Source organism: Molothrus ater, chromosome 13 (assembly GCF_012460135.2).
Source record: "Molothrus ater isolate BHLD 08-10-18 breed brown headed cowbird chromosome 13, BPBGC_Mater_1.1, whole genome shotgun sequence".
Classification (NCBI taxonomy): domain Eukaryota; kingdom Metazoa; phylum Chordata; class Aves; order Passeriformes; family Icteridae; genus Molothrus; species Molothrus ater.
In genome coordinates this window covers 19,455,769-19,467,278 of record NC_050490.2, presented here as the reverse complement: position 1 = coordinate 19,467,278, position 11,510 = coordinate 19,455,769, and the positions used below count along the sequence as shown (strand labels likewise).

At 59.8% G+C, this 11,510-nt stretch overlaps 1 protein-coding gene across 1 annotated transcript; it reads right to left on the bottom strand.

The window, feature by feature from the left end:
* Positions 1 to 987: 987 nt before the first annotated feature.
* Positions 988 to 10,857, bottom strand: NOX5 (NADPH oxidase 5). Its single transcript, XM_036389734.2, has 16 exons — positions 9,884 to 10,857; positions 9,524 to 9,674; positions 8,596 to 8,806; positions 7,966 to 8,293; positions 7,444 to 7,597; positions 6,242 to 6,414; positions 5,628 to 5,810; positions 5,028 to 5,160; positions 4,369 to 4,511; positions 3,892 to 3,987; positions 3,639 to 3,680; positions 3,168 to 3,292; positions 2,583 to 2,667; positions 2,299 to 2,398; positions 2,026 to 2,192; positions 988 to 1,319 (listed from the first exon to the last, which is right to left on the bottom strand). Exons 1-16 carry the CDS (start codon positions 10,001 to 10,003, stop codon positions 1,188 to 1,190), a joined length of 2,343 nt encoding a protein of 780 aa, XP_036245627.1. The 5' UTR covers positions 10,004 to 10,857; the 3' UTR covers positions 988 to 1,187.
* Between the last annotated feature and the right edge of the window lie 653 nt (positions 10,858 to 11,510).

The following is an 11,510-nucleotide window of genomic DNA, read 5'->3' as shown; positions in this document are numbered from 1 at the left end:
CCCCGCGGGGCCCCGGCACCGCCGCAGCCCCCGCTGGCACCGGCGCGGCCGGGGGGGAGCGGCGGGAGCGGCCCCGCCCCGGCTTCCCGCGAGAGCGGCGGCGACCAATCAGAAGCGCGCCTTTAAGGGGCGGGGCTTCCGGGCGGAGCGCGTCGCTGATTGGCTGCGTCAGGCCCCGCCCACAGCGCGGTCACGTGGCGATGCCGCGTGAGGCGCCGGCTTTGATCGCGATAATTAACGGGGATTAATGAATAATTAATGAATAATTAATGAGTAACTGATGAAAGGGACCGGGAGAGCGGCGGGCTGGGCAAGCGGCTCAGGGAGAGCGGAGGGGGAGAGCGACTGCGCCGGGGGAGGTTTGGAAACGTTGGGAAAATTCCCACCTGGAAAAGCTCCAGGCATGGAGGAGCTGCCAGGCAGGGCTGGAGTCACATCCCGGAGGGATTGGAGCCCTCTGGATGTGACACTTGGGGACAGCAGACTGGTTGGAGTCCGGGATCTCCAAGGGCTTTTCCAACAGAAACAATTCCGTGATTCCAAACAAATTCCATGATTCCAAGATCCTCCATACCTAAAAACCACCCAGCTCGGGATAAACCCAACAGAACCCGGATGAACGTGATTCAATCCCAATCCAACATTAACCCGGGAATTCTGTGCCTTGCCCACCAGGAGCTGCTGCTTTGGAGCAGATTCCACGCCTGGAAAAGGGTGGAAAATCAGGAATTCCAAGCGTGGAACTGTTATCCACGGCCTCACCAGCTCCTGATTCCTGGATTCTCTTGATTTACCAGGCAACCCAATCCAAATCCAGCACAGATTTCGGGCTGGAGGGAGTAGCATCTCTCATGCACCAATTCCCATCCCAGTTTTTTCCTTGGTTTTGCCAAGGAGCTGGAATTGCTTTTATGAACCCCAACATTCCCATCTTTCCCTCAATTATTCCTCAGATCCAAAGGAAACTTTTCCATCTTTTCCTGATTTATTCCTCAGATCCAAAGGAAACATTCCCATCTTTTCCTCAATTATTCCTTAGATCCAAAGGAAAGTTTCCAGTCTTTTCCTGATTTATTCCTCAGATCCAAAGGAAACATTCCCATCTTTTCCCGATTTATTCCCGCGGTCCGCAGGCAGCATTCCCACAGCCCCGGCCGCAGGGATCCCGGCTGGAATTGCGGCTGCTCTCAGAAGGTCTCGCGGTGGAAGCGGAAGCCGAAGCGGCGGCAGTGCCCGCGGATGACCCGGGCCAGCCCCGCGGAGCCGCACAGGAACACCCGGACGCTGCCGCGCCGCTCCGCCGCCACCCGCCTGAACACCTGGAGCGGGAATCGCGCCGGGATCCGGGATCCGCCCTTCCCCGCCCCTCCCAGCATCCCCTGATCCCATTCCATCATCCCTGGGGCTGGACGAGACAGCTGGAATGAGGTCACCTTTGGGGCCCCTTCCAACCCAACTCATTCCATGATTCCATGATCCCATTCCCTGAACCCATGATCCCATTCCACAATGTGACCCAGATCAGAGGCTTGGAGTGAGGTCATCTTCCCATTCCCTACCAACATATTCCCTGAGTCTCTGATCCCATTCCATGATCCCATACCATGATTCCATGATCCTGTGATCCCATTCCCCGATTCTCCGACCCCATTCCCCAATTCTCGGATCCCGTTCCATGATCCCATTCCCCAGTTCTCCGATCCTATTCTACAATCCCATTCCCCAAGCTCTCTGATCCCATTCCCGGATTGTCTGATCCCATTCCCCCAGTTCTCTGATCCTATTCCATGATCCCATTCCCCGATTCTTGGATCCTATTCCACAATCTCATTCCTTGATTCCATGATCCCATTCCCCGATTGCCTGATCCCATTCCCCGATTCTTGGATCCTATTCCACGATCCCATTCCCCAATTCCGTGATCCCATTCCCCAATTCCGTGATCCCATTCCCCGATTCCCCGCTCCCTCCCTTAGCCCCGCTCACCCTCTCCCCCCGTTATTCCCTGTATCCCGGCTCCCTGACCTTGTCCCAGTCGGGGCGGCCGGGCTGGGTGCGGCAGCGGAGCCCGGAGATGGAATCGCGCTGCTCCTGGGCCGCCAGCAGGTCCAGGGCCAGCTGCAGCCCCAGCGCCTTCACGTCCCCCTTGCCCAGCGCCGAGGTCATGTACAGGTGCAGCTCCAGGAACTTCCCTGGCAACCCCAGGCATTCCAGCTGCCCGCCGGGATCCGACCCCGCTCCGGGGCCTGGATTGGGCTGGGGGTTTTCCCGGGAATGATGCCGCGTGCTCCCGCTCACCTCCCGGCTCCAGCTCCGCCTGCTCCGCCTCCAGCTTGGCCAGGAGGCCCAGGAACCACTGCAGGTGCTGCTGGTCCCGCGTGATCCAGATGAAATCCACCTGGCAGGGCGGGAAAGCCTCGGCTTGGGATCTCACCGCATCCTGGCACCAGATCCAGCCCCCATTCCCAAAGTTTTCCCGGATTTGAGGGATGCTCCCAGGCTCTCCACCCCAGCACCCTGCAGCCCCATCCCAGGCCAAGCCTGGATCCCACATCCCCTCTCGCTCCTGTTCCCGTTCCCACCTTCCGGAGCGTCATCTCCTCATCCTGCCGTTCCTCGCTCCAGGAGAAATGGCAGCTGGGGCAGCTCTGCCTCCGCCGCCGGTACCTGCACGGGGGAGTGGCAGTTCCTGCTCCTTCCTTCCCATTCCTGCTGCTTCCTGTCCCTTCCTGCCCCTTCCTTCCCATTCCCACTCCCTCCTTCCTTCCCATTCCCGCTCCCTCCTTCCCGTTCCTGCTCCTTCCTTCCCATTCCTGCTGCTTCCTGTCCCTTCCTGCCCCTTCCTTCCCATTCCCATTCCTGCTCCTTCCTTCCCCTTCCTACCTTTTCCTGCTCTTTCCTTCCTTTTCCTGCCCATTCCTGCTCCTTCCTTCCTTTTCCTGCTCCTTCCTAACTTTTCCTGCCCCTTCCCTCCCGGTGCCTGCCCATGGCCAAGCTCCCTCCAGCACCTTTCCCGCAGCCCAGATTCCCAAGGAAAATCCTGACACTGAGGCAAGCCCCACCTGTGGCCATGGGAATGAATCCCAAGGATCAAGGATTGGATGACACCTCCACCCGGGCACGCATCCCAAATCCCTGGGATGTTCCCAGATTCCAGGGGGACCCACCGGATCATGATGCTCTGCAGGATGGAGGCGAAGGGGGTGATCCCGATGCCGGCTCCGATGAGAACGGCGTGCTCCGAGGTGAAGATCCGCCGGCTCGGGCTTCCGTAGGGACCGTCCAGGAAGCACTGGGACAGATCCAGCAATTCCAGGGTCAGATCCAGCAGTTCCAGGGGCTAGAGCAGCTCCCGGGCAGAGGAGAAGGGCACAAAGGGGATCCAGAAATTTGGGATCCTCATGGGGTTTTGTATGAGCAAGGAATGGCTGGGAAGGACTGGAGTTTTCCAGCAGGGCAGGGTTTGGATCAGCCTCATGTGGGATCATCCAGGCACAGGGATACAGGGATGGAGCAGCTGGGAACGGGGATGGGATGGACAGGAACATGGATGGGATGGACAGGAACATGGATGGGATGGTGGGAATGCTGATCCCAGCCCATTTCCCGGGATCCAGGGAAGCTGGGAACATCCTCACCTTGACGCTGCAGCTCCGCTGGGTCTCCCCAGGCCCGGCGCCCTGCAGGAGAGGGGAGCAGTGACCATCCCCCTTCCCAAGCACTCCCAAAATTCCCTAGATTTGGGCATTTTCCCACTGGGCTGCACACGCAATTCCAGCTGTCAATGCCACAATAACATCCAAGGAGTTTCTTTCCAAAGAGGAGCTTTTTAAGGAGCTTTATCCCATTTGGGATCCAGTCCCTGTCCCCTGGGATCGGGGCAGTGCTCACCCCCTGCTCCGGGTCCTTTCCTGGGAAAGCAGCTCCGGAGGCTTGGAATGCCGTCAGCTCCACGGCTCCATCCCTGCCGGAGGCCACGGATCCTTCCTGGGAGCCAAGGCTGGAATCAGCACTGGGATCACCTCTCCTGGGATCTGCTGGGCCTCCAGCAGGGTCACAGGAATTCCCATTTCATGGGGCAAAAAATCCCATCAGTCCCAAATCCTACCATCCCATCCCATCCATCCATCCATCCATCCATCCATCCATCCATCCATCCATCCATCCATCCATCCATCCATCCATCCATCCATCCATCCATCCCAAATCCCATTCCACAGAGCACAAATTCCTATTTCCTGGGACACAAATCCTTCAAGGCTAGACAAGCAGGGAATGTTCGTCCCAAGGGATTCCCCAGCTGGGATGATCCCATGGGATCCACTCCACATCCGTCCCTTTGCTCCGATCCCAAACTCACAATCCCACCTGTTCCCAGTGCCGGCTCCTCCGCTCCCTGCGGCTCTTCCCGGGCGGATTTGGCTCCGGGCCGTGCAATTCCAGCCGCTGGAAGTACTCATAGAGCTTGGTGGTCCATTGGCCCCGCGCCCGGATGTGCAGCCAGAGGGTTTCTGTGGGGATCAATCCCAAAATCCCGGAATTCTCTGGATTGGGAAGAACTCCAAACCCAACTCATCCCATGGAACCGCCTCCCATAGCCCGGCTTGCTCCAAGCCCCATCCAAGCTGGAAAAACGTTTCACCGTGGGCATGGAAAACAGATCCTGGGGGTGGGAAATGGGTCCCAGGGATGGAAGACAGATCCCAGGGATGGGAAAAGAGATCCTGGGGATGGGAAACAGATCCCAAGGGTGGGAAATGGATCCCGGGATGGAAGACAAATCCCAGGGGTGGGAAACATTTCCCAGGGTGGGAAAAGAGATCCTGGGGATGGAAAATATTCCAGGGATGGGAAACAGATCCCAGGGACGGAAAACAGATCCTGAGGGTCGGAAACAGATCTCAGGGATGGAAAACATTCCAGGGATGGGAAACAGATCCCAGGGGTGGCTCACAGATCCTGGGGATCAAAAACAGATCCTGGGGGTGGGAAACATTCCAGGGAGATTTGCAGGGAGCAGGAGGAACCTGGCTGCTCTGGGGCGCTGCTGATGGAGAAGGGGTGCCACTCGTAGGCGGCGATGGCCGGGACGTTCAGGTACACGTAATCCCCCGGCTGGAAGCGGAAGGATTTCGGCCTCTGGATCACCAGGTGTGTCACCTGCAGGAGAACGGGAGCAGGAAAACCGGGAATGTCCAAAGGATACCTCATGCTGGTTTCTGTGCAGCGGAAATTCCGGGTTCTGGTCCCCCCCCGCGTTGGGTTTGTTCCCCATTCCCTGCCCAGTTTGGGCTGCATAAAATCCCAGTTCAGACTGGGCTCAAACTACGGGATTTGGGGAAAAATTTCCGAGTTCCGGGAGTTTTCGTTCTGCTCCGGTTGTTCAGAGAGTTTTCATTTGACAAAATAGGGAAAAAGGCTTGGAAATAAAGGAATTCCTTTGGCTTCCCACTGCCACCTCCAGCTTTTCCGTGTTTGTTTATTCCTTCATTCCCAGAGTGCCAGGAGGAGGTGGGATGGTGGGATTTGAGATGGATGGATAGGATTTGGGATGTTTGGGATGTGGGACGTTTGGGATTTGGAATGTTTGGGATTTGGAATGTTTGGGATTTGGGATTTTTTCCCACCTTGGAGGGCAGCAGCTTGGCCTCCAGGATGTGCAGATCCCCCGCCCGGCGCCACGCCCAGCCCAGAACCTTCTCCAGCACAAACAGGGAGCCGGGAATCAGGAACCACTTCCAGAAGTGGGGACCGTGCAGGAGCAGCAGGAACCACACAGGGATGTAGGAGAGGTGGCTCCAGTAAAAAACCTGGGAATGGGGGTAGGAATGGGAAGGGGAAGTGCTGGACCCAAATGGTGCTTCCTGGTGGGGCTGTCTGGGTATCCCAGTGAGAAAAGGCAGCCCAAGGGAATCCTGGAATCTCTGGGATTTGGCTTGGAAAGGACCTTAAACCCGCGCAGTTCCAATCCCAGCACCTCCCACTATCCCACATTGCTCCACGGACACTCCCAGGGATCCAGGGGCACCCACGGCCTCTCTGGGAATCCCATCCCAATATCCCCGTGGCACCGGGAAACCATTCCCTGGGTCCCGTGCGGAAGCAAATCCCAGGAACCCCAAACCGCGGGTGTGGCGTGCCCAGAGCTCCCACGGGGCAGCACCGGGATGGGCACCCAGGGGTGCCCCCCTTCCCACCGCGGCACCCCCGGCATTCCAGCCGGGAATTCCCATGGGATCACCTCGAAGTGGCCGCCGCGGCGCACGCAGGGGCTGGAGCAGGCGAGCATGGCCAGGAGCAGCGCCAGCAGCGCCAGCCCGGTCTGCGGGGCCGTGCCGCCAACGCCGCCCGCGCCCGGCCGCGCCCGCCGCACGTACTCGCCCAGGGCCAGGAGCCAGTCCCGCCGTGCCAGCCCTGGGGACACGGGCACGGCTCAGCGCGGCCGCGCCACCCCCGCCGGGGGTGTTGGCACGAGAGAGGCGCGGGGAGCAGAGAGGGGAGAGCCCTGGCACCGGCTCTGGGGTGGGCACTGGGGGTTCCAGGATGTGGGGCACCGCGATTTGGGAATGTGCGATTGGGATCCCGCTCGGCACCTCGGCTGTCCGGCGGGAGCCGCTAGAGGGGGATCACAGCCCGCGGCTGCTGGCCGTGCCCTGCCCTGTCCGGCCCGTGTCGCCTGTCCCTGTCCCTGCCCTCGCAGCCCTCCCGGCAAGGCCACCCCTCCTCCAGGACATCCCTCCCGTCCCTGGGCACCCCCTTCCTTCCATGGGATCCCGGGCCAGGATCCCCCATCCCTGGGCTCTCTGCCCCCGTGTCCCCGTGTCACTGACCCCCTCCGCCAGGTGTGTCCCCGTGTCCCCATATCACTGATCCCCTGTGCCAGGTGTGTCCCCGTGTCCCCATGTCACTGACCGGCCTGTGCCAGGTGTGTCCCCGTGTCACTGATCAGCCTGTGCCAGGTGTGTCCCCTGTCACTGACCCCCTGTGCCAGGTGTGTCCCCGTGTCACTGACCCCCTGTGCCAGGTGTGTCCCCTGTCACTGACCGGCCTGTGCCAGGTGTGTCTCCGTGTCACTGACCCCCTGTGCCAGGTGTGTCCGCGTGTCACTGACCGGCCTGTGCCAGGTGTGTCCCCGTGTCCCCGTGTCACTGACCCCCTGTGCCAAGTGTGTCCGCGTGTCACTGACCGGCCTGTGCCAGGTGTGTCCCCGTGTCCCCGTGTCACTGACCCCCTGTGCCAGGTGTGTCCGCGTGTCACTGACCGGCCTGTGCCAGGTGTGTCCCCGTGTCACTGACCGGCCTGTGCCAGGTGTGTCCCCTGTCACTGACCCCCTGTGCCACGTGTGCCCCCGTGTCCCCGTGTCACTGACCGGCCTGTGCCAGGTGTGTCCCCTGTCACTGACCCCCTGTGCCACGTGTGCCCCCGTGTCCCCGTGTCACTGACCGGCCTGTGCCAGGTGTGCCCCCGCGTGCGCGGTCCCCAGGGCCAGCACCAGGTGTCCCACGCGCTCGTGGCCCCGCACGTGCAGCTCCAGCGGGAACAGCTCCGCCAGCGGCGTGGAGCGCAGCCAGGTCAGGGAGCGCCGCAGCATCAGCGCCTGGCGACAGCGACACGGACAGGGCACAGGGCAGGGGACAGCGATGGGGACCCGGGACAGGGACGGGCAGTGGGCGAGGGGAGGGGCCAGGGCACCCGGAGATTCCAGGGAGCAAATGGAAATGGGAGATTCCGGGGCAATGGGAAATGCGGGGAGAGAATGGGAAATTCCAGAGAGAAGGGGAAATGTTGGGGGACAATGGGAAATTCCAGAGAGAAGGGGAAATGTTGGGGGACCATGGAAAACGCCGGGGACAGCGGGAAACTTTGGGCCAGCGCCCCTCCTGGCTAACCCGGGACCTTCCCGGCCTTCCCGGCTCCCTCCCCTCGTGTCCCCCCGGTGTCCCCCCGGTGTCGCGGGGCACTCACGGCCAGCAGGGCGCAGTTGAGGTTGAGGCTCTGCCCGCAGCCCCGGGCCAGCGCCAGGGCGGGGCCGCGCTCCCGGTGCCACAGAGCCCCCAGGGCGAGCAGGAGCGCGGTGCTGGCGACCCAGCCCCCGAGGCAGCACAGCCGGGCCCGCTGATCCCCGCGGGATTCCCGGGAACAGCGGCACATCCCGGCCCGCTGATCCCCGCGGGATTCCCGGGAACAGCAGCACATCCCGGCCCGCTGATCCCCGCGGGATTCCCGGGAAAAGCAGCAGCACAGCCAGGGCTCAGCAAGACTGGGACTGGGGGGCTTCAGCCAGCTGGCAGCACTGGGAAAATGGGAATTGGGGTTTGGATAGGAACTGGGGAGGGGTTTTGGATGGGAATTTGGGGGTGTTTGGATGGGGAATGAGGAGCTGGAGAAGTACCCAGCCCGGGGTGGTACCCGGCCCTGCAGCCAGAGTGGCAGCATCCCTGCATCCATCCCAAAATCCAAACCCTGCACCCATCCCATCCCAACCCCATCCCAACCCATCCCTGATCCAATCCCAAACCTCTCCAGCTGCTCCCAAGCCCACTGTGGGTTCCCCATGGAGTCCTTTCCCAGCAATCCCAGAGTTCCCCTCCCCACCTGATGCTCAGGTTCTCCAGGAGTTCCGGGAACGCTTCCAGCTGCTCCCGGAGCTCTGGGAAGGTGATGGAGCCGCTGTGATCCCGGTCCAGGGCCTGGAGCAGGGCCTGGCTCAGGGCCCCGAGCCGCTCCTCGGGAAGGGCCAGGGAGCTCTCCCGGAGACACCCCTGGAGCACCACCCGCAGCTCCTCGGCATCGATGGAGCCGCTCCCTGGAAACCGGGAGAATCCCGATATCCCACAGGGCCATAAGGAGTCACCTCCATCCCGATATTCCAGTCCTACAGTCACCTTCATCCCAGTATCCCACAGCCCCACGGAGTCATCTCCATCCCGATATTCCACAGCCCCATAGAGTCATCTCCCTCCCAGTTTTCCAGTCCCAATCCAGGAATTTTCCTCGCAGGAAGGAAAAGCCTGGTTGGGTCAGGATCTACTCCCTGGAGAATCAGATTGATCCCAATATTCCACAGTCCTACAGAGTCATCTCCATCCCGATATTCCACAGTCCTACAGATTTTCCAGTGGAAAATCCTGGATGGATCAGGATGTGCTCCCAGGAACCAGGGACAGGATAATGGGAATGGCATCCGGGGGAGGTTCAGGTTGGATATTTGGGAATATTCCTTCATGGAAAGGGAGGCATTGGAAGGGGTTTGGGGTGGGAATGGTTGGACTCGATCTCCGAGGGCTTTTCCAACCCAAAAGATCCCAGAATTTCAGGAAGGCGGGATGGGGAGTTGGGATTGGAGAGGAGCAGTTCCTGCTCTCCCCAGCTGATGGAATCGTCGTCTTCCCGCTGGAATTCCCCCATTCCCACATGGAACGAGGGCAGCAGCCTCATCCCAGCCAAAGCTGGATGCTCGGAGAAGACCAAATCCCACAGTTATCCCAAAAAACCCCAACGAATCCCGTTTTTCTCCTCTCACCGTCCACGTCGTACACCTGGAAGAGGAAGTGGAGCTTTTCCGTGGAATTCCCGCGGAGCAGCCGGCGCAGGGATCCCAGGAGCTCCTCCCGGCTCAGGGAGCCGCTCCCGTCGGAATCGAAGAGCGCGAAAAACCTCTCGGCAAAGAAGGACTGTGGGAAAAGCGGGAACGTTCCCGTGGAGCTGGGAATCGGGAATGTCCCCATGGAGCAGGGAATATTCTCCATGGATCAGGGAATGTTCCCATGGATCAGGGAATTCCCACTGATCTCTCCCCTCTTCCCACGGATCCCATTCCCTCTTCCCATGGATCCCTCCCCTCTTCCCACTGATCCCTCCCCTCTTCCCACGGATCCCTGACCTCCTTGACCTGCAGGGCGGATTTGAAGTCTTCCAGGCTGATTTCCTTCTCCTTCCCAGCGACATTCCCAAATTTTTTGCTCACCCAGCGCAGCCACTCCGCGTCCTCCACCGCTCCCATGGCTCCGGAGCGATCCCTAAATCCCAACAATCCCTTTTTGGGATCTCCCAGCCTCGTTCCAGAGAGCTCCTGGCATGGAGCATCCCAAAGCTGGATCCTGCAGGGATCAGCTGCATTCCATGGAATCCCAAATCTCCATGGAGCTGCTGAGCCCAATTCCTGGGATAATCATGGGGCCCATGGGAGCATCCCTGGGGATTCCTTTTTCCCAGGAAACCCAAGCAGGGATCATCTCCCATTCCCTCCTTCCCCATTCCCATTCCCTCCTTTCCCAGCCCTCCAAAATTCCTCCAACCCTCCACGCTCCATGAAATCCACCAGCACTTCCCAGCATCCCAGACTTCCCCAGGATCCAAAGGAAAATCCAGGTTCCAGGAGCCTTTTCCCATCTCCAGCCTCTCCCGTTCACCTCCAAGGGATCCGGGGAGACTCCAAAGGGAGAAAATCCCGCAGCGTTCCCGAGGAGAAGGATGTGTCCAGCTGGGATAAATCCCAAATCCCTGCTCCCTCCTCATTCCCATTATCCCTCCCTTCCCAAATCCCGCCCAGCTCCATGGCCCACACCAATCCCACTTTTCCCAGCTGTTGTTTATCCCTTTGCCAACCCCTGCACTGGACATTCCCTGTCCCATCCATCCCTCGGGAATTGTGTTCCCGCCAAATCCATCTGGAGCCGCCATTCGCGGGGTCCACTCCGGAATTCCGGCCTGTCAGGAACACACCGGGAATGTCTCCTCCAGCCTCCATCCTCGGATTCCCTCCGCAATGAATCCAGCTGGGACGATGGGAGGTTGCCATGGGAATGTCAGGAGCAGATCCGGGCACAAACGTTCCCGATTCCCACGTTCCAGAGGCAGCTGAGCCCCCAGGTCCTACCTGGAATAACCACCAGGAGCTGCTGGAGCACGGAACTGATCCCAAAAACTTCCAAACGCCCCCAGGATCTCAGCATAAACTGGACTAAATCCAGCCCTGTCCTATCCCAAATCCAGCCTTTTTTCCCCACCCAAATCCAGCCTTTTCCCAGGATCTCCATGTCTTTATCCCAGTGTTTCTGGGATCCCAAAGGTTTTTCCCAGGATGGAGCCGTTCCCTCCTTTCCCCACTGCTTCTCCAGCTCTTTGTGCCATATCCAGGTGCATCCATAGGGAGAAACCCGGGAATTCTCCTGCTCCACGTGGGATTTGGGGCTCCAAAGGGGCTTTTCCTGGCTCCGAGGAATGGGAATTCCAGGTGGGAATGTTGGGAATGGGGGCCAGCAGCATGGGAGCTCCATTCCCAATTTTCCCTTGGATTCCACGGGATTTGCTCATTCTGAGGAATTCAATCCCTGGTTTTCCCACATTTCCCCTGGATTCCCTGATTCTCCAGGGAATTTAAAGGAATTTAATTCCTTTCATTCCCGTTTTTCCCAGGAACCACACTCCATTCCCAAGTTTTCCTTGGATTCCAAAGGATTTGCTCATCCAGAGGAATTCAATCCCTGTTTTTCACAGCAAACCTCCCC